Source organism: Sebastes umbrosus, chromosome 13, assembly GCF_015220745.1.
Source record: "Sebastes umbrosus isolate fSebUmb1 chromosome 13, fSebUmb1.pri, whole genome shotgun sequence".
Lineage (NCBI taxonomy): Eukaryota > Metazoa > Chordata > Actinopteri > Perciformes > Sebastidae > Sebastes > Sebastes umbrosus.
This window is the reverse complement of record NC_051281.1, coordinates 7748825-7772478: the sequence shown is the minus strand read 5'-3', so window position 1 is coordinate 7772478 and position 23654 is coordinate 7748825. Positions and strand designations below refer to the sequence as shown.

The 23654-nt window shown below is 40.8% G+C and overlaps 1 protein-coding gene across 6 annotated transcripts in view; it reads left to right on the top strand.

The window, feature by feature from the left end:
• The window catches only part of pard3bb (par-3 family cell polarity regulator beta b), a 240375-nt gene that overhangs the window by 115910 nt on the left and 100811 nt on the right, over positions 1–23654 (top strand). For all 6 annotated transcript variants that reach the window (XR_005209567.1, XM_037789757.1, XM_037789756.1 and 3 more), the window contains 3 exons: positions 850–894; positions 13949–14164; positions 17274–17502. Coding sequence is in view for 5 of the 6 variants with exons in the window: in XM_037789757.1 (XP_037645685.1) it covers positions 850–894; positions 13949–14164; positions 17274–17502 (490 nt within the window). In the remaining variant the exon portion in view is untranslated. The remainder of the gene's footprint in view (positions 1–849; positions 895–13948; positions 14165–17273; positions 17503–23654) is intronic.

Below are 23654 nucleotides of genomic sequence, written 5' to 3'. Positions count from 1 at the left end.
CGCTCCACAAGTTACCGCGCTGCTGAAGCAGTCTTGTTGATTCACCGCAGACAGATGCCGTCAGACACACACACGTAGCTAGAATTACACTTTAGGTTTGGTTTTCATTAGACAAGTATTTGCTGGGAGAAGCCACGTTACTGCTCGGTTTTTGTGGTCTGTGTGTGTGTGTGTTTGAGTGCTACCAGTCCATGTGCTCCTTGTTGGCGTTGGTCTGCTCTGTGGCTTTAGGAAGGAGGGAGGAAAAGCAAAAGACTGTGGGAGAGGCAGAAAGTGAAAGCAGGATTAACAAGGAGCAATGATGGAGAGACTGGTGATCAAAGGAGGGGAAAGAGGGAGGACGACACCGCTGGATGAAATCGCTGTAACTGAAGGAAAAATGAAAACACTGAGTGGAGAAGTGAGGGTAAAGGGCAGAAGGTGAAAAGGGATGGATGGAGAGGTCGTGGCTGAAAGAGAGGAAGGGGAAAAGGGAGGGTGAGTGACAAATGAAGTGAGAGAGGAAGGGAGGAAGGGACATGACTTCAGTAGCAGTGACGCTGACTTTACATCACGGGAACAAAGAGCAGCTACTCCGCCATCTTGTGAAACAAGACAGAAGGAATAATAGAGAATGATGGAAAGAGAAGGAGAAGATGAGAAGAGGGCAGGAAGGAAAAATACAATCAGATCAAAACTTTTAATAATATGGAACATGTGGACAGCAGTTTGACTTTTGCACATTTGACAAGCCGGGCACAAGAAATAAAAAATGCAGAAGTCAAGTGAAGGGAGGAATCTATATCTATACGGCAATGGAAAGTATGTGACTATATGAATGTGTATTAACATGTGTTCTTTTTGTTTCAGTGGCAGACGAGAGCAACGTCGGGTCCCTGGTTGGAAACACTGCAGGTAAATACAGACAACCTACACCTGCACAGCATCAATACCATAGACATAGAGAGACACTGAAACACACACACACTTTACAAATTGCTGTCTAATTCTCAAGGAAAAAGTGTTATTCAAAGATAAGAAAAAGATGATAAAGAGCAAAAGGAGGCAAATCGACGATACGCTATACGCTATCTAATAGTTAATAGTACAGTTTAAATGAATGAAAACAAGTCTCAAGTACCGCACTAGTTTGCCTCCAGTCCTGCTGTTATCTGTTCAGATCACGGTAACTACGGTTAGTAAAGTCATATAGCTCCAGGTATCCAGGAAAAAGTCACCACAATGAAAAAAAAAAAAAATGACGTCAGGTGCTTTTCTACTCTGAGTTGAATTTTTCTCAACTCGAGATGTTCAGGGTGCTCCTGCAAAAACATGAGGCTCATAGAGTGGAAAGACGCGCTCAGCTACGCAAAACGCAGCGCACAAAACGCTTCACTTTCATTTAAAAAATTACAAAAAAGCTGCCCCAGGCTGCTAAAACGTGCTCTGTCTGATCGGGGCCGAACCAAAGAATATGGTTGCGCTGAAGACAGGAAATGAAAGTGAGATTGTGCACTTCCACATAGCCACGGTTTCCTAACGATGACAAGAGATAATGTGTGTATGTGTTTGCGTCTATATGTTCTTGAGTGCATACTTGGGCTGAATTTCTAATCAGAATGAATTGCGTCATGTGACTGGCTCCATTGACTTATGATTCGTCACTACAATGAAATAAAAAAAGTGTGAACAAACAAAAAGCATACAAACAATATTCACATATATATTGTTGAGTGTTAAAGAGACAAGGAGTTCTTTGTCTTCTTTGAGCAATCAAAATGACCTTTGCTGGTTCTCCATCTCCCCCCATCATCACTCCGTGTTTGAAGTCACTATTTACCATCTTCCCTCCTTTTCTCTTCCCCCTCTCCAGTTGCATTTACATGCCACTTGATTTTTCCTCTTATGTCTCCTATACGCTCTACTATACCTCGCTCTAGAAATATCTCCTTAATTTGTCAGAAATGCAAATGAAAGTAGGATTTGCGGCAGAAGGATTGGAGAGAGAAGAGAGGGGCGAGAATATACGGCCACTTCTTAAAGACGCACATAGACCAGCTTGTTCTTCTATGAGGAGAGAAGATGAAATGAGAGAGGACACACACTCATCTCAGAAACGGAGGCGATTGATGCTTGAAAACCTCTCACCTCGGCCCGCATGCACATTTTTCTTTTAAAGTTTGGTGTCAAACTTTTATTTTTCACTTTGCCTTTAAGTCTCCCCCATTTCATTTGGAGCTACTTGAACGTAAGAGCACTCTACCTCATTCCACTCTATGTGTCTGTCTCGCTGCCTGCCACTTTATTGTTGTCAATCAGCCTTTTTCTACACTCGGCTGTACATGGTGGTGTTGACTTTTATATACCATATATAATACCTAAAGGGAGCAAGAAAGGCGATATAAGGAGCATAAAAGAGGAGATGGAAAGAATGCAAGGCAGAGTTTTAACACGTATTTTATTAGAGTGAACCCCAATAAAACAAAAGTCGTCTTCTTCTAACAGCTGAAAAGATGGAAACATCTTTTTTTTTCCTTTTGAGTTTTCTGTCTCTCATCTTGGCTTTGGATTTAAAGTGTAACTGTAGTCCAGAAAGGCGTGCTGTATGAGCCAGAACTTGGGACGATGTTTAAATGTGTTCTGGACAAGATATAGTGATGTAAAAAGGAAGGCAGGGGAACATCTTGCACAGGAAAAGAGGATTACTTCAGAGGGATTGGAATGGTAAACATGGAGAGGTACGGCTTTGTGGGAAGAAAAAAAAAACAAAACAACAGTACTCTAATGTCATAGACTACGCTGCATTCTCCTGTAGGTTTCCAGAACAAAGCTTTTGATTGTCAGCAAATTGAATCCGTTGATGTTTTTGTCAGCTTTTATTAACTATGTCGACATTTGCGTGGCCCTGTTCGCCGTTAGTAAACTGTAAAATGCAAAGACCTTGAAGAACTACTTTACAGGTGTAAAGTGAAATCAGTCTCATTGTCAGTGACTTCCTCTTGTGTTGCAGTAACTGGAGAGCACATTTTCTCTCATTAACATAACTGAGTGAATGAAATAAAGCAAGCTCGGGGACTACGGCTGGTAATATGAGATGAACGGTACAGCAAAAGGTATAAAGCAAGACCAGATTAAGCTGTTAGGAGGCCCTGGGGCAAACAATTGTTGTTGGGCTCCAATCGCCAACCCCTATCCACCAAGTGAGCACAATATAAGCTAAATACAGTGTATTTAAATGTTCAAAACTAGATTCTGATACCGGGACCCTCTACAAGACAGGGTCACAAGATTAAGAAATAATGCAGGACTCGCTTTATTTGATATTGTACTTTGGTTGTGCAAATAACACGTTTGTTATTATTAGAAAATGTATAATAATTAAAATCAGGGATGTCACAAGAACCAATAGCGTTCTATTCAGTAAAAATTAGTATTGGGCAAAGTTGGATTCTAACGTTATCATGATGTGTTCGAATGTAATCTTGTAAAATGTAGTTTCTGGCGAGAAAGAAGATGTTTTCACAGCAGTATAAAATAGATAATAGAGAGGGAATTATGACCGGTTTAACTTTCTAACAAAAAACAGTATGCAAATGGTAATAAAGGCGTGGATGTTGAAGTACATGGGATTTATTGTTTTATTTTTGTTTTATTTTACCGTGGTATGGAATTAGTATTGAGAATCATGGAATTTCAGTGGTATTGGTATTGACTAATACATTTCTGGTATCCTGACATTTCTTAATTCAAATAACCAAATACCAAATGATACACCCTGAACTTGGAGTTTCATTCCCCATGGGAGTCCTGGGCCCTTGAGAGGTTTCCTATTTTGTTCACTTGGGAATGCCACCTTGTAAAAATAGAGGAAAACTGGGTAAATGTGGTACGTGACTGCATACTGCAGAACAAAAATAGTTTATAAGGTTCATTCCGTCCTGTAACTCTGTTTTTATTGACTGGAATCTTGGACGGGGACAGACAACGTGAGCAAGTTTAACTGGGTCGTTTTGTCTACTGTTGCATTACCCGTTATCACTGAATCTAAATTGACCTGAAGTTTAGGTTGCTGTTATATCTTGAAAACTGATTTATTTTTGCAAATCTGACTATAGTTTCCAACCTTTCTAATTTTAGCTGTGTTAGGATTAAGCCTGTTGAATGTCTGGTAAAGCCTTTAAGGGCCCATATCTTTTTCCCTTGTTCGATTTCCAGATATTTTTTTTTCTTTTTACTCAATCCTATTCCCAGTACCTGTTGCTTGTCAACGTGCCTCCTGTTTTACAATGCCACAAAGCCCAGAGAGCTGTTAAAGAGAGTGTGTGCCTGGCAAGCGTGACAGATTTTTCCAACCCACTTTCCTTCGCTCTAATGTATTTTTTATAACTGAAATGCTTCCAACAACTCTGAGACGACACACAGCTGCACGGACGTTGGTGAGGGAGGGGCGGGGTCCGGGGAAGTGAGGAGTTTAAAGACAATGACTTCTGGGAAAGATTTTTTCTTTTTCTTTTTTCACTTCCAGCAATGGTCTTTTCCTCCACACCCCAAGAAACCACACACATGAAACTATTACCGGCATGGTAATGTTATGGTAATGGAAAGTCTCCATCATCCTGTGGAAAATGTGAACCTTGGAAGATTTCATATTATATTATAATTTTGCAGAATCTGAGATGCAAAGTGATGGAAATGGGAGACCATATTACAAAGTGTGTGTGTGTGTGTGTGTGTGCATGTGTGGAAACCTTCCCTGAAAGTGAGCGGGTGTGTGTGACTGAGTGTGTTTTAGTGACTAAATGCATTTCCCGTGTGTGGAGGCTGCAGCTGAGCGAATTGATGAAACTCCCAACAGTAAATTACAACAAAAAAACATACTTTGCATTAATAAACATTAACATATAAATTCTAACACAGAATAAGAAATCATGTAAATACACTACTTGTGTATGTGTGTGTGTGGCTTTGTGGTCAGACATGCCTGACGTCTTTATGGTGGCACAGAGAAATATGAGCTCAATCATTCCAGTAATGAATCAAATCATCTGTGGTAGAGGAAACACGTGAAAATACAGCTACGGGGACAGAAGCAGGGTTCCCACGGGTCCTGGAAAACCTGGAAAACAGTCAGACCAATTTTCCAGTCATTGAAAACACATGGAAAATGAGAGAAAAAGTCAAATATCCTTAATTATACTATAGGCTATCTACCAGAACTCCCCAACACAGATCACATTGCCGTCTGACAGTGCTAAGTTACCTTCAGCATCATATTTACGTTCAAATGGTAGTTTATGGACAAGAGCATGCAGGTTGGATGACTTAACATAACGTTGCTTTCTTTCAAACTGTTTTTAAACGGTTGAATAATGTTAAATTGGTTAGCCTTTTACACAGAGGAACATATCTTTGAATGGCACGATCCCTGTCTGTCATACCAGGTAGATCATCACTGAAAATGTCCTGGCAAATGATCTCTAGAACCCTAGAGAATAATTTCTTATTAAACATCATTCACATCATATTGTTATCATGGTGAAAAACAAAATATATATGAGTCCATATGGTTCTTGAGTGTAGACTGATTCTCTCCTCCAGCCACCTTAAATAGGACAGTACAGTCAAACACACACTGCTGACGGGACATACAGCAAACGGTTGCAGCTGTGTTTCTTTCACCGTGTTTTCCTCTGGCGATGGGGACCGCCCGGAGCTCTGTGTGTGTCCCAGAATCAGTGTGTTAGAGATGTTTCCTTGTGAAAATAAATGGTGAGCAATGAATATCCACGGGAATGATGAAAAGCTTGTCGGGGGGGAAAGGGAGAAAGTGATGATCTGTGTGTGTGTGTGTCAGTTATGCACTTCTAACAAAGGGTCCTTATGTGTGTGAGAGTCTTTAACAGTCGCACAAGTCCCAACCATAGAAATAGAATAGGAGTCGAAAAAACAGTGAACTGTTTTACGTGGTTATTTCATAGTACAAAAGAAAATGGTGATTGTTATTAGCTGGTATGGTGACACACGTCAGTAAAGTGTGGTCGCAGCTTGCCGGTAGCTCGTCCTTCTCTGGAGTGACAGGGAATGAGGCAGAGAGGGACTGTTAGACTTATTCTCATTCCTCTATACTTGTGAGGACACTGTCCTGTACACAAACACACAGCCACACTCCCAAGTCAAGTTTTTCATGCAATAAAGTGGTATTATGAAATACTGTCAAAAATGCCGTTGTTGTAGTTTTCTGTTTTAATGTGTTTGTATTGTGGTTCCTCCAAATCGCCATCACCACCACCAGCTCTCTCTCTCTCGTCTTGCCAACGCCATTCAGGCTTAGAGGCTGACAAACAGGCAGAGGAGCTTAGAACGATCAACATCTCACTGAAAATGTGTGTGTGTGTGTGTGTCGGGGGGCCGGTGTGATGCTGAGGCAGGCTGGTGCAGTCCATTGTCTGAATCTCTCCCTCGTGGAACTTTGACTTTGACTACGACAGTCACACACTGACAAGACTCTGCCAAAACTGTGTCTTTAGAGAGTCACATCTCTCTCTCTCTCTCTCTGTGATTGTCTCTTCATTCCTCTCATCCCTCTCTCGTTTTCCCCCCCACTATTTCATTGTTTCCCGTCTCCCTGTCTCTTGCCGACTTCGCTGTGGGTTTAACCTGAAAGCCACCTTGTTAGGCTGATGTGGATTGATGGATTAATTTGTCACACAGAGCAGTACATCTTAACTGTGCATGTGTGCGAACGCTACTCGACGCCACCACACGTTTACTCTTTACAACCGTTCTCAGACGCAGAATTCAAACGGCTGAACTAAGCAATCCCTGCTTCTCCATCGTTTCTACCGTTAGACTTCATCTTGAATATCTTTTGCTGGTGCATGTCTTTTTCTCTACAAGGTATCCGCCTTTGTCTGATGCGTTTAGCACACACCGACGTTTCTTTGTCTTTGTGTGTACTCCTGGCTGCCTCTCTTGTATATTGAATGCCCTTTGACCCCTCTCCATCTCCCTCAGTAAGCCGATAACGGTGAGCAGTAATCAGGAGATGGTCAGCGCTGTCGTTTCTTGCTGGTGCAGCCATTCATCTCTATCAGGCTCCACACACTGATCACTGACATGTACTCTACTGTATATTGTATGATGCTTGAGAGAGAGAGGCAAAGAACGAGGGAAGCCATTTGTTTCTGTCCCGGACTAATCAGTTACCTTCCCTTTGATGGATTCATTTGGGATGAGTTTTGTGTGTTTGTGGACCAGTGTGTGCTTGCTTGTGTACAAGAAAGATAGTGTCTCTTGTAGCTCTAGTACACACCTCAGACTGCAGGACTGCATCTACTCTAGCTCTTTACTGTTAAAAGAATTCCTGTCACTGCACACAAAATAATATTAAAAACACTGACATTTAAGGTTGTTCAAGGTACACATCTCTTCGTGCCCGGAGGTAATACTGAGTAACGGCTGACTTTGAAAAGTGGGATATCAGGAATCTTCAGCTTGCAGATAAAACAAAGAGACATTCATATGTATTTAAGGAAACAATAATTATTGTGGGTTTATTAAGTCTGATTTCATTCATTTCATTCACAAACATTTCAGGAATTTGCATTTATTGACTAAATCGCTAGGTCAAATGAAATAGGGACTGACATGATGGCTAATTCTAGTCAGTGTGATTGTTGCGTTATTGTTTTTTTTTGGTTGTACTCTTTAATTTTAAATTGTGTGTGTCAGTTAAGGAGTGAACCGTGTCCTGACAAATTACACTGTACCACTTCTCAGCAAATCTCATACATGAGAATGTCAATATAGAAAGTAGAATACAACGTCAAGATTCGTTATCTTGCTTAAAGACATTGAAAGGACAATGACATTCACAATTTGAAGCATTGCATTAGAAAAACTGTATGGAAAAGGCAAAATTCAGTAAAACAAAAAAAAAAGTTCTTAACGCTCGCTTGAGGTGGTTTCTGCTGAAAAAGAGTCGATGCGCTAAATGGATTGTGTGAAAACATTTGCAGAATTTATTTGGACGTAGCGAACATTTAACTCACAACTGACTGATGAGCTGTTTCTGCATCTTTCCAGATATTCCCATAAGGTGTGAATGCTTGTCTTTGTCTCTAGACAGCAGCAAATATGGCCAATACCAGTTGATATGAAAGAACAATTAAAACTTGCCCAATTGAAACTAATTCCAAGACCTCTCTCCGTTTTTCTATTGTAGATGGTTAGATGGCCAAGCCAGCTTGTTGTGTTTCCAGTTCGCAACCTCTACTTCTTCTTCTACTCTGTTTACTGGTGAATTACAGCCATGCAGTAGATGAATACGTGCCTAAATCACATTTATTTTTTCGCGACATTTCAAAATCGCTTAAATTTTGCTTGATAATTGAATGGAAACACAGCTTGTTGACCATCAGGCCCGATACCTTGTTGTTATGGGATGGTTTCTGCTCCATCAAACATATTTGCATTATAATTTCTTTATATTTCTTTCGGCATTGTTGCTCTTCAGTGCCTCAGCACCTGCATTAAACCCAGTGTGGCCCAGTAAATACTGACATGAGGCCGAGGATGATGTCACATGACTTTACAGTTTATGATGGCCGTTGAATTATTATGGAGCCCTGTGGGATAGCAAAACCTCATCTCATCTGCTGGGAGATTGAACCACATAACACACACACATATAATATGCAAGAAACTGTTACTTACCGGAGTAATATTCCCTCCACAGCCTTGGATATAGCTCTGCAGATACTCTCACTAGTGCACACAGTTTACTTCTTATGGATGCACACAAGTTGCATGTAAATACATACACAAGAACACAATTTGAGTGCCATGTCATTGGCTTTAGGGTATATTATGTAGAAGGTTTCTCAATGCCGTTATCTTTTATATGCTGCTGCTATAGCGGCTGGGTTGGATGGTGAAGTACTTCGGCTGTGATGTTGCGTTTCTCTCAAACTCTGTGTTGGAGCACTAGAGAACTTCCACTGATGTGACGGTGAGAGAAGTCAAATTCTCTCCTCGCTGAAAACACAGAGGTCTGGGTGTGTGTGATGTAGAAATAGAAAGCAGAAATTGAGTTGCATCTCCTTATGAGAGCTTCTAAAGTGTGCTTTGGTGTGCTCGGAGTCGGTGCTGTTGTTGAATCTGCTGGCTTTGTTGCTGCAGCCCGCTGCCAAGCCGCTCCTTGGTGTAATTTTGACTTTCAAAGTAGCCCATTGCCTTCCTGCCAACAAAATAGCCTTGGGATAGCTTGGCGTTTCTCTCTCTTTGTGTTTCGTTTTTAATTTTTTATTTCTTCTCTCCTACACTCTCTCTCTCTCTCTCTCTCTAGTTGTCACTCCCATCCTCTCTCTTTCACTCCCAGGCTCGGCCTCTTTGTTTCTCTTTCTATAGCATCCTCTCACGGTGTCTGTTTTTCTCTGCCAACCCCCCACTCTCGCATCCCCTCCCTCAAACCACTTTGTTACTCTTGTCTTGCTTGTCATCCTCTCTCTCTCTCTCTCTCTCTCTCTCTCTCTCTCTCTCTCTCTCTCCCTCTCTCTCTTTAAAAGCAGCTTAATTCTATCATCTTACAGTTGGACAGCAGTAATTACATTTATGACACAAATCCTGCTACTCACAGCAAAATACTATGTGTGAGAGAGAGACCAGTGTGTGTTAGAGTATGTGGATGCATGCTCATCACCCAGTGTCTGTGTGCTTGTGTATTTATGTGTGTGTGTGTGTGCTGTTCATTCCCTGATAACCCAGCCCGACACCACTAAGCTATTTATAATACTATTTATTTCTACCCAGCCCTCTGCAAACAGACACGTTTGGACTCAGAGGTCACAGCCTGTGTACATACTGTGTGCTTTTCTGTGTTGTACTTCCTAAACTGACTGCAATTGCCCTCAAACTTTGTAGATCCCCAGTGGAAAACGACCCTTGACCCCTGCCTGCTTGCGCTGAATTTAAAAGAGGAACATCACACACGCACATTTTCATATGGAATGTATTAATCTACAGAAAGCAATGCATGACTAAACACTGATGTGTGCAAATCTAGGCACGTCCCTTTGAGCCCAAGTATGCCGGATTATGAATTTATTGTAACTGAAATAAAAAAAAATGTCAGAAGCTGGTTTAACTTTGAGGGCGCCTCTGTTTTGAGGATGTTGTTGGCAACTGCAGACATGTTGGCTTGAAGAGTTTTTCAATAAAAGGAATAATACATCAAAAAATCCTGGACAATTAATGTTGAGTTTGTTCATGCTTTTTGGTGGCCTCGGTTCAAATGTTACTGGCAGCTCTAATCCACCGTCCTTAAAGTATTCAAACAGTGGATTATCTATTCTTCAGTATACACGCTACTCTCAGAGTTAATTTGTTTTTGCATGTGGTATGTCTCTTTAAAAAAATGTTTTCATATTTATTCTAGGATTGAGGATCCCGCTGTGCTCTCTGGCCGAGGATCTAATAAAGCTTGCTATAGTTTGCTGCAGGCTGGTGGCCACAGTCCTATTAAGACTTCTGGAAGTTATTAAGTCGGTCATCAGTAGTCATAACAAACTCACAGGCTTCCATGCAGATGCATTACATGCTATAATTAAAGGGGAACTACGCCTATTTTCAAAATTCATACATGTTATTCCTATGGTCCAAAAATATTAGTAAACACGAACAACTCTCTCCCAAATCCCAAAGCTAGAGGGCTTTAACTCAAATTGGTGATGTCATAAAGTGTGGAGCTGCTCCATAGACAATGAATGGGGAGAGATGTTATAGATGACACTGAGCACCCAGAGGAACGCTTTGAGTATATGGGAACAGTTTCTGTTTCACAACTAACAACACTAACTAATATAATAAAGCTCATTTAAGTATAAAAAAGAAAACAAAATTCAGTCTCCGATTCATTGTCTATGGAGCAGCTCCAGACTTTATATTCTATGACATCACAAGTTTGAGACTTACTTAATGTAGCTTATGTTCACAAATACTGATTAAACTTTCCTAGGCCATGGAAATAACATATTTGAATTCTTAATTTAGGTGGTGTGTTCCCCTTTAAGCAATTAACTATCATACACTGTGACATATATGAAAATGCTGAGCGGAGCCTGTTGACCTTGTTTTGCTTTTTTTATCGAGATGGCTAAAAGAAAAGATCTTGTTACAAAGAAGAATTTGAAAGTTGAAAACTGCGGAGGCTTTGCTGCAGTAGATAGTAGGCTTGAATGTGATTACATTGCCTTAACTTTTGACATGCAGTGGGAGGCAAGTTTCATTTTCATGAGCAAAAATGTATTTCACTGATGGCACTTAGAAACCTTGTTCTTCCTGTTTTTTTAAAATCTTTTGGCATACAGAAAGTTTTCATTATTTGTTCTGGGATTTAGAACTAGAAGTCCAAAGAAACATCAGATCATTCAATCTAAAAATGTTTCCTCTAAATCTCTTTACAATTGCAAAGTGGCCAGAGCTTGGAAATTACATCACTGCTATTGTGTGAAATTGATGTAGACTTGATCCGGAGGGATGTCACGGTGAGGAAATTTTCCCATAGGTTAATAAACTTTTGACAACACCGGTGTTACCGATTACACCGGACATTTTACAAGAGTGCTTACTTTGATCTTTACCGTTGGATGGCTGTACTGTATGTCTGACCACTCGGGCTAAGCTTTCGCTGTGAGGCCGCAGGTTTCTACCAGGCGCCGCTGCTCTGCTGCTGTGAGCGCTCCGTCTTCCTCACAGCGATTACCTCATTACCATTATGGTTCCCTTATAGCATTGGGTTTAAATCTGAAATATTGCCAAATAGGCGCTTTTGCTTTTCACTTTTACAACAAATCCTCCACCATCGTCTTGTCTGTCAACTCTCTCTCGTCCTGTGTCTGAAATCTGACTCCTACTACTCTGTGTTGAGACTCCGTACATAGAGCACACACTTTCACTTTAAGTTTATAACTGTAGCATCTGTCGTCCAACTATGTATTGAAAACAGGCTCAGTATTTTACAAATTATGGTTAGTTTTATTTGATGAACGATGATTGGGGACGGTGGGCAAGTAATGTAGTCAGTGTATGCCCGAACATATGCCCGAAACTACCGCAGCAAGCCTAAAGGCCGTTACACACCGGCGGCGTTTTTGGTGTGCGATTAATTCTCACATCAATATATTTTTGAACTGTTGTTTTTGTCATGAGATCTTTCACACAGAACACAAATATTACGCGGCAAAAAAGCGGCATGATTTTTTCTTCAGAACAAGGTACATTTTCTGAGCTTTTGCACTGCGTCATTACCTTTCACAATAAAAGCCCTAGACATATAATATTTGCAGGCGAGTATTTTGCATTTTTGTGTCGTTTATTCGTCACGCCCCCGGTGTGTAAAGGCCTTAATTCATACGTGCATAGTGGGGGGGATATGGCTTATTATGACAGAACATTATTTACAGTTTGTGCTACAAGAAAACTTTTATCTTAGATGTGTATCTGCTCAGCTGTATCGAACAAAGCTGCAGAATCAGACTCGGGGTTGATTCAATATAGATTAATCACATATAGCACTTGTGTTATGTTTACTACTCAGTATGCATCTGAATGTCATGTAGACTGTTTATGCATGGGGGTGTCACATACTGCGGCCCTTGTCCATCTCCTCTCCCAGCAGCCGACTTGCATTATGCATGTGCATACATTCTATGCACGTTATTACTCTGTGTGTGTGTGCGTGCGTACGTTTGGTTAATGGTTGTTTAAATAGATGTGGAAGTCACATCAGCCCTCTCATCTCCTCTGCTATGAGAAAAACACACACACACACACACACAGGGGTTGTGTGTATAGGGAATCATTAGCTAAAGTGATGCAGGTTTAGCTATCATGAATCACAGTGGCATCATATCGACAAGCCAGAGCCAGCAAGGAATCCAAAGTGTGTGTATGAGTGTGTAAGGATTACCAGTATTTTGAGCTGGCAGCGAGCCCAGCCTTTCCTCCCTTCTTCCTCATTTTTCTCTGTCTCCCCTCTCTGCCACCGCGGTGTTCCCCTGAGGAAACTTAATTTGCTCTCTGCCTGTCGTTGCTCCTCCCGTCTCTTTTCTCCCCATCCTGCCCACCATCAGTGTCTCCTCGTTTCAGGTGGCACACTGACAAGCACACATTACCTTCTCTCCCCCTTTTGTTTTACAATCCGCGATCCTCACAAGAGGTGGGGACATCGCAGCGGGCTTGAGGCTAAACTTCAGCACTCAGCATGTCATTAGCTTTGGCTGGGTTTCTGCAGCATTAATTGCTAGATAGTCTGCTTAAAGCAGAACACGCTTTTGACACCACTTGTGGACTTTACCTAATGTCTGATCCCTTGAATACCTCCACCGTTGCTCTGTCTTCTCACCCATCGCTCTCCTCTTCATCATCCGTTCTGCTGGCTCCCTCCCTCCCTCAGTAATATCTCTCACGGTATACTTGTGATGATGGATGGAGAACCAGTAACAGTGAAGCAGACCTCACATTCATCACAAACTCAACAACAGCATAGTTAACTGCATCACTGTTTTTTTTTGGTTTTTTTTTCCTGGCTGTGCTCTCCAGGGTTCAGCCATGTCGCGGTCTTTCTGGCTCCTCGCCGCCGTCTCCAAAGGCTTTTTAAACCAATCAGAGAAAAGCAGAGCAGGGTAAACCTATTTGGTCAGACCTGGAGTCAAACTGGTTTTAGGCTGTTTGTTTTTTGATTGTAGCTGCATATTTGATAGCAGTGACACTTATGTAGACATTTTAGTAGAATTAGACTATTATTCAACTTATTTACTAAAGAAATATATTAAAATATTGATGTTAGTTTTATTATTTCGGCATTCTGATGGTCTCAACTGATGTGCCAAACGCATACCATACCAGGTCACCTGTAGTCCAAGCTAAACAAAGCAAGCTGATCCTTTGTCTCTCTCTCTGTCCCCTCCAGCTCCGTCACCTCTTGTGGAACTGGGCCCGACCCTCGGCTTGAAGAAGTCCAGCTCCCTGGAGAGTCTCCAGACAGCCATGTCGGAGGTCAACAGGAAAAACGAACTCCTCCCCTTCCATCGACCTCGCCCAAATATGGTCAGAGGAAGAGGCTGCAACGAGAGCTTCCGAGCAGCTATTGATAAATCCTACGATGGGCCACCTGAGGATGATGATGGTAAGGGATGAAGAGGGTTGGATTTTTAAAATATAAGATAGATACTTTGAAATGCAATGTGATGAATACATGTACCGTTCCACCTCTAGTATGTATGTAGTTGCTCAGTCTGTATATTCTGTATGTTTTTCTCTTGACAATTAATGCAAAAATGTATAACTCGATGAAAACTCATTGTGCTCCCTGATAACAACCTCGTCTACTATTTCAAAAAGCCACTAGTGAGCTCAGCACGGTTTAGGTCCGCTGTTGTCAATTCTGATTAGTTTAGGGAAAGATCAACCCAGAACGTTTGCCAGCGAAGCACGACTAACACATCGCCCAGATGAACGCCATGCCTCAAAGTGTCATCACGTATGAAGCTGAGCAGCAGCATCGCCTTACAAATATGTGATTCAATTCAGATGTGGGCTTTTAGCTTTAAATATTTATCCAGGAGCTAAATGGTAGCGGCTTGGTTTTGTTTCACTGGGAGGAGCAGTTCAATTCCCAGCTGTGTTATTAGCAGCACGCTCTTATCAGTCACCACTAGAGTAATGAGTCGGGCTGCTTCAGATCACTACGTTCACACAGGATAGGACTAATAGGGCATGTCAACACACACACGCGCACACACACATGCGGTGGCCACATCTGTCACCGTCTTTCTAAATGTTCAACACTTTGAGAGCTGTTGTTAATTGACAGAGAACAGTTCTCTGAAGATCTCTCTCTTTCTTCTTTCTACATGTCTCTCTCTACATGTGTGCACTTTTGCTTGAGCTTGAATTGTATCTTCATTTCAGTGTCAAATATAAATGTTTATCAGTCACTATCTGTCAGTTTTTAAGAGGTGGATTAGCAGTTTTACTTCTACTAAACTACCGGTGATCAGGAAAGAAAACATTGCTAACATTTTGACGGTGGATATTTAGTCAGGGTTTATGTGTTAGCTGATGTATTGTGTGGGATCCTGAGCTGAATCCAGCTAATACCACAGCGCTTCACAGTTTCCAGTGAATTTAGTTGTCAAGAGGAGGACTATTCAACAGAGGCTTTGAGTCACTGGCTTTCATGTCTCATGTCAGCTGGCATGGATTATAGTGCTAAATAGTTGTTTCTGTCACTCTCTCTCTGGCTACCTTCGCATGAGTGTTACATTATTTGTGTCTCTTTCTTTGTTTCATACTCCTTATGTCTCCTTATTCACACAAACAGAACAAATCTGCATTGTGATAGTTTGTGGTGACTTCTACGTCATGAAATAGTAAATAAAACACAGCTGACTTGGCTGAATGACAAAGTACAAAATGTAAAATATTCCAGCATCCCAGCCCTTTGTCTGGCTTAACACATGGTACAAATATGTCACAGTATCAATGTTGGCCGCTCTTCTTCTGCTGTTTAGTGTTCATCAGAAATGACTACTGACAGGTTGCTGCATCCCACGTCCAATTTCAATCAAACCAATTTTGATTTACCACATTTCGCATGTGAATCAGAGCAAACCAGCGGTCTGCACTCAGTTTCAGAAACAGATGTAGGGTTTTTCCTGACGTTGAAGTTTTCAAAAACAAATTTAGGAGGTACAATAAAAGTCTTTGTGAATGAGGCTTGGTCTTTTTCATAAAGAGTGTTTAAACTCTAAACTAGTTTTATTTTATGTTAATTTATTTGCACACAAACTTCATAAAATCCAGATAATGGAGACTAAAAAGAAATGTGACAGGAGAGGTCAAGAGGCCACAGACTTATACAATGGACCTCCCTCAACATATGGAGACAAATAACCAATAACAAAAAAAGGGGGGGAAACTAAACTAACATAATTTAGAAAAAATAAAAAACTTTAACTCTTAATATATATAGTTTTGTGTGCGCTAACTCTCTGGTTTAGTGCACACACGCACAATATATACACAGTTGACCTTTGTAAACTGACGAAAAACTAAAGAATATAGGGATATCTGCTGTGGTCATTATCAGTTTTGAACTCCTTCAGGGAAAACTAACCAGGTCCGGCACAAGCATGACACGCACATACACACGCACGCACGCACGCACACACACACACACACACACACACACACACACACAATTACAATTCCATTCGGTTGCTAGACAGCCTTTGTAATTAAGTCTGAAGTGAATATCCACACAACGCTAAATCTCAATTGAAGTAACTAATTTGGTTTGTTTATCTTATCAAATCTGACAAGTGGTCGTGTGTGTGTGTGTGTCATTGTAATTCAAGGCCAGGCCTCCAGTCTGTCGAAGAAGTAATGAGGCATCACAGTTTACACTTTGAACATTTTCGATTCCTTATTTCTAATTAATTCACTGTAAGGTTAATAAATGTGCCGTGGAGATGTTGAGTAGAGGAGGTTTAACATCACGTGCCTGTATCGTGCCTGAGTGTGTGTTTATGTGGGCTGATGTTCATTTGTCTGTATGTACATTGTTGTTTCTTTTTGTGTGTATGCGTGTTTGTGTTATGTGGTCGTCACTGTATCGTGTTATGCTGTGGCATTTTGCAAATGCCTCTTGATTTTACTGGTATAGTGAGTCACTCTGGCAAAGAGCATCAGCTAAATGCCTAAACTCCATTGTAATGTGCCACTGGAACCCACTCTTCACAGACTTCTTCTTCACGTTAACTTGAAAATTAGGACACAGCGATGGTTTATGACAATGCTGATGACTCAGCATTATACAAACACAAAATAATGATGAATTATCTGATGTTCTCGTTTGCCTCGAACTGGTAAAAAGTGATTCACTTTGGACAAAAGGCAGGCAAGTTGTCGATATATAAAGGAGGAATTGGTCGGTTTTATGAGAGTAACTACTTTTAATCAGGATCTCTTTGATAAATCTTTCACTCTTTAGCACTTAGACTTTATTACTGAAGCTTAATATCAGGGCCTCCATCCACAGTTGTTTATGTTGATCATTTTGAGTCTCTTCCGTGTAAACATTGACTTTAATGGATTTAAATCTAACAAATGATGGAAGAGGACACATCACAATACAATCATTTTGTTTTACTACTATTTTTACTACTCTTTAAAACAGCGTTCTCCCTCCCACTCCCTCCAATCCCCATCCTTTCTTCTTCTATTCCCTCCAGATGATGGTTCGGAGGCGAGTTCAGGCCGGGACACCCCTGCGAGTAGTTCATCCCGCCAGGGAGCGGGGGACCGGATAGAGGAGAAAGGCAAAAAAGACAAGAAAAAGAAACCGAAAACAAAGAAGAAGGAGAAGAACAAAGGGAAAGGGAAGGAGAAAGAGAAAAAGAAAACAGAGGAGCCCGAGGAGATGGAAAAGAAGAGCAAGAAAATAGGCTTTGGCCTGCTGAGGTAAGTCACCGTGTGTGTGTGTGTGAGTGAGAGTGAGATAGAGAGAGAGAGGGATTAGATACGCTGGCGGATGGGTCAAGCAAACGGACTTTCAACCATGAGACGTTTACTTATTTTGCCACGTCAGTCGGTAGTCACATGACTCGTTAGTCAGTCAAGTTATTGTCATCCAAAAACACAGAAAGACCAGTGTAACGGCAGAGCGTACTCAAAATGGGAAAGGAGTCTATCGCCTGTTTTTAGCGGGTTTTCCCGTGTTTAAAAAATGCAATTTCAGTGGAAAAAAGGTCTTAGTGTGTGTTTGAGGGTAATTTTATAAGTTGGAAAGCAACCATTCCAGTGATCAACAGCAATGTTTGTGTTTGGTGTCATGGGGTATCAATAGTCACATTCTTTATACACATTTATTCACATTTTTAATCTGGATATCACATCCAGGTACACACAGAAAATATGTTTGTTATAAGCTTAACATATGTCCTAATCATTTATTTATATCTGAATTCAGTTGATGACAAAAACAGATTAATAGAGTCCGTCACCCATAACTATGTATACATTTTTTCAGTCAATAGGGGCACCTTCATTAGCACAATCTCTGCACACCTCATACATTCACACTATATCAGACTAAGAAAACCCTAATACATGAACACTGAGGTCTTTATTTCCCCCTCACGAAACACTATCACATGCTGGCAGGCACACAAAGACCGCTCTAAGAGCGTTGCCCCAATTTCCTTAAGAGGTGCTGAAAATTATCTGTCAGAACTATTTCATGTGATTAACTTTAACACTATATCTCCCAATGTGAATGGGCCATTTAAATAGACACACCGCATGAATGGGCCAAAGTGTTTCAATGAACAATTTGTACTTTCTACCTTAATTGCTACCTAACATCAGTGTATTTTTTTTTTTTACCGCGGTTGTTTCTCAAATGGGATTTCACATGACCATTACATAGATAGAGATCTGAAGAAAAACACTCGCATGCAATTTCATGGAGAAAATTCAGCCGCTGCCTTTCAAAATACACTTACAAAAGCAGTCTGTGTGAACCAGAACACAGAAAAACACTTCCAGCTTTCAAAGTCCGATTTTATCACAATGATTATATCTCAGAATTGCATGTTATTTAAAGTGAAATATTACGCAATTAAACTAATATGCACTAATTTCACTTGAGTGCTATTTTCTTTGAAAGTCTCCACCTTCACCTCTTCTCCACCTTGTTTTCCTCGTTCTCACTTCAGTGTGCTTCCTCTCTCTCTCTCTCTCATATATAGTATGCAGTCATTAGTAGGAAATGTTCTGTGGAGCAGAAATATTCATTTTATGATGTTAAAATTATGTCTTTGTCACACAGTTGAGTGTGTAAATGGCTCTTTATACCTAAGCCGTTCATAATTATGTCAAATCAATTTTATGAACAAAGAGAAAATCTCAACGGATGGGAGGCTGGATAGATAGAGGTAGGCAGGGAGAGATGGAGGTGTGTGGTGTGTTTTGCACAGTATGTTCCTTCCTTCTTCACTCGCTTATTTTATTAGTAGTTTTCCTGTAATGTCAGACCCACATTACCTTCCCTGCCTCCATCACTGTCAGTTTCTCCTGAGGTGTAATGCCCTGTAGGGCTTGGTGATAAAACAATCTCAAAAATGTTCACGATAAAATCTTCCACGACAACGATGATCAATTTATGAGATTTATTTCCGATAGTTATTTTTTTAATCTGCTTTCCTCTACCTACAAAAACAGTACAAAAACAGACGCCAGTCATAGGCAATCAGTACGATAACAGTTGAAAAGTCTAGAAGAGCTGCACCATTGCTGTCCTCTACTGTTATTAATGATTCTTTTAACAGTTGTATTTATGTAGTCAAATACCGTGCAGATATTCAATTTGTTTCTTCATTTTAGTCCCGTTCCGGCTGAAGTGTGTGGTTCACATGCTCAAAAGTAGCATGAATCAATGACAAGAAGTCTTGTATACTGTACGTAGCCTGTGTAATCAACCCTCAACTATATACCATAACTAACCTTCTGGTTTCTTTAGGGTTCTGTCCTAAGGTATAAAATACTCTTAAAACTAAATTGAGCATTATTATTATTAGATATACAGTATATATCGTGATCATAAGCCAGATCAGTATAAAAAACAAACATATTGTGATAACATTTTTGCCCATATAGTCCACTCCCACCCTAAAGCTACTTCAGCCTATCATTGTACAATATGCAACTTTGGGTTGTATGAGAAAAATGAACAAAATTCAGATTCAGCGGCAGTGTCATTACATGGACAAACAAAAAAGCCACAACGGCCTGCGGCAAAAAGTTGAAACAGAATCTACTTTTGGAGAAACCCAACCCGATGTCATGCGGCGGTGGCCAATGACGTAATTGGCGATCCATAGCTGTTCAACCCAGCCATTAGGGAACAAAAGACGTTAATCATTGGGCAGTTGCTTGGGGTTACTGTGCCACCGCACAGCCCTGCGCTAATCAATGCAACTCCTGATTTGGTATGAATGCAGCCTAAGTGACGTAATACAGTTTCAAAACATTTGCTTCAACATCATTTGTGGCACAATGTGATATATTCCTATAGATCACAGGTTACATACCTGAGGATCTCAATCATTCCCTCTCCACTTCCGCCTTTCCCACAATCCTCTATTGCTCTTTTTCTATTACGGGCAATACATGACACACCTGAAGATGTCTTTTTTCACCTCCATCACCCCATCACTCTGTCTCACCATCTTAGCAATGTTTGAAGTGCTTCAGAGTTCAGGGGAGGTTACGCCCAATCCCTTCTTCCTATGTTCATCCATCTCTCCTCCACCTATCTGCTGCACCACGTGTTATTATGGTCTGGACAGCCTACGCAGCACACCAGAGAATATCTCCAGTTTAATCTAACCGAGCCTTCCCTCTGTGCACCTATCCGTCCATCTAACCACTAATTCCCCCATCATGTCTTGCCTTAAGTGTCTTAAGAAACCATATAATACACCCGAGGATCTTTTAGACCTTTCCGCTACACCCATCTCTCATCACCATAAAGGCCTTGATTAGAGCCCGGTGATAATCTCACCCTTTCTCTGCTCTCCCTCTTTCGAGCCATATTTCTGTAACCTCTCTCTTCACACCCCCACCCGCGTAATCTTTGCACCATTCCAATTTTTCCTCTCGGTCTGCTCCCTCCAGCTCCAGCTCCCTATCTGCATTTGATTGCGTGTAATGGAGGTAGACTGAGAAGGCAAATTGGTGCTATTCAGCGCAGTTCAATCTAGGCTGCGCTGCTGATTTGTCATATTCATCTAAGGCCAGCTTTGATTGGCCTAATGGTCTGGAGGAGAGGTGGTATGGGATACTCAACCTTACACCAAGGCGTCTGGTTCTACGGTAGTAAATGTTAATGTGCATCATTGGTTTGTTCATACATTTGACACACAAGATCTCTTTACCATATACTACATTATGTATCTATGCACTAGCTGCAAAGACACACATTGGTATTATTGCTATAACGTTCCAATACTGAGTTCCTCTCTTATTGTACGGTAGCACTCTTTTGGCTGTTTCTTTCCAAATTAAACGGTGATTGCCAAAAAAGGCCGGCTTACAATGAAGTTCTTCACATTAATGAAGGGAGGATGTGGATGTGTAGAAACGTTGAATGTAATAGAGTGCTGCAGGAATGAGTCCTATAACCCGGAAATGAGTTAGCATTATAGCACTTCCAGTTCCCTCGTCTGGAAGTCAATGGGTTTTTGAATGGGTTTTTAGTTTGATGCCTGAAATAAGGTCTGTGGTTAACACAAGTTTAAGAGATGTTAACGCTTTGTTCCATGACATAAAGTATGTAAGTAAATATCCCACTTATGAATTTTGAAGCCTTTATGTGTCTTAATAAAGGCGGTTACTAACAAGTGGCTAAATGAAACTACTAAAAGTCAACACGTCGATTCGTCCGCCTTTACAGACTTGTTGTGTATACTCATGTCCATGCGACCGTGGTGTAGTTCTTTTATAGCTTTAAAAAATTAGCTTTTTACTTCTGGTGATTGCATTCACGCTTCAAAAATCCTAAAAGTGGTGTTCATTTGTGAAGATTATCTTGCTGAACAAAACGTGTAAGTATCATATCAGTTAGTATCAAGTATCATCTGCAATAATCCAAAATCTAATCCAATGTAAAAATCCCAATCGGCTTTTTGTCGAGGGAACCAGTGTGATGCTAACTTCCTGGTTGGTCTACAAAAAGACGTCATCCCTGCAGCACTCTATTACTGTAATGTGCCACTCACTTTGTTAACCCAGACATTAAAGTCAGACTGTGATTGTTTGTTTAAAATGCCCTTTAAAGTGGACAGCTGGCTCTGTCACTCTGTCATCTGAACTGCTGCCACCTGCCAATCAGCTCTGCCAATCATCAGTGTGTGTGTGTGTGTGTGTGTGTGTGTGAGAGAGCGCACGATGGTAACCATCCTACCGTCATGAATAATCATGCGGTGATAAAACATGATTGGTCACACAGTCAGATGGTTGTCATATAGTTGGCACATGGCTGCTGTGAATCTTTCTGTGCGTGTGTTGTCTCCAAATTGTGTGCAGTTGTGTGACACTTTGTTCCTCTCTGATCTGTGTGTCTTTTCTCTTTGCTCAGACCATGAAGGTTGATATTCAAACAAATCTGGCAACTATATGAATATAATTTCATATGCACACACACACACACACCTACAGCCATAACTTAACGCTCTACAATCATCATTAACATGGGTTGAGAGTATGGTTCTCCGAGCTGTTCTGTCATCTGTGTGTGTGTGTGTGTGTGTGTGTGTGTGTGTACAAATAAAAATATGGTAATCTATGAGGTGAGACTGGGAATGTAAAAGGTCCATCAGAACCAAAGAGGGAGGCGCTGCTGTTGCCAGTGCGACATGATTATGTGATGTGTCGTAAAGTATGTGTGCATGCTGTTCTTTTTCTGAGTTAAAATGGTGTGAATTTATGAGAATCTATGGTAATAAATGCATGGATGGCTGCTTGGTTGTAATCGTGCACTGCTGTACCTCCATCTAGCCTCCGTTGTTCTGTTTCGTGTATGTGTGTCCATATGCATACTGTCGACTGAATGATCTACTTTCATAATAAAATGTCATGAGGTGTGTTTACCCTGGCAAAAAAACTCAAAGAGCATCATAATTGGAGAATGCAGCCTCCGTATGAAAATGTATGAATGGGGAAAAAAGCACAGAAAGTTAAGGTTACAATTAGAGCACCGTCGTTTTCTCTTTCTTTACCTCTCACCGATGCCTATAATTACACTCTCGGCCATATCTGCCTCTCTTTCTTCCGTCTTTCCCGTCTCTCTGCTCTCTCCAGCTGGTCATAATGTGGCACCTCTGTTAGACTCAAAGTGCTCCATCGTTGGGACCATTAGCGCATCTACAAGACAGGGGGTGCTTTCACCGGCCGTTGCTAATTAGCAACGATATCTATTTTTTCCCCCTTCTCATTATTCAAAGAACAAGGTAATCATTATAGTAAGACATCATGGAAACAGTATTTAACACTAATTAGCAGTGCAAATGTGAACACATGTAGAAGGAGGACTAATTAAAAATAAAATTAACTAATATTTACAAAATTAAGGAAAAATATATTCATTACAAAAAAATACAGTTTAGAAGATATTACTAACTGACAATCCAGTAGGGCTGTACCGAATGACTTTTTTTACATTTGAAGCTTCTACTGAGGTATTCGAATGAAACTTTGAATGTCTGTCATCGTATTTTATGACTCCCATCACCCTAAAATAGAAAAACAAACAAAATCCTCAAAGTGATTGATCGGATTAAGTTTATTCTAGTTGTCTTTTTTTTATTAAACCAACTTTCTTTAATGAATATAACTTGTCTCTTTTGTCAACATAAAAGAAGGTGGGCTATTGCGCGCAGTGTTTCTGTAAGTTATTGATAACTTACTGGGAAGGCTGCTTTGTCACTTGCCCGCCTAAACCCGTGATATTTTCTAATATTTTACCCCAAACCCGCCCAACTCGCGAGTCAACTAATCGACTAATAAACAGCCACCACTGGTGTGTTATTGGTACATCTCAATAAACAGGTACA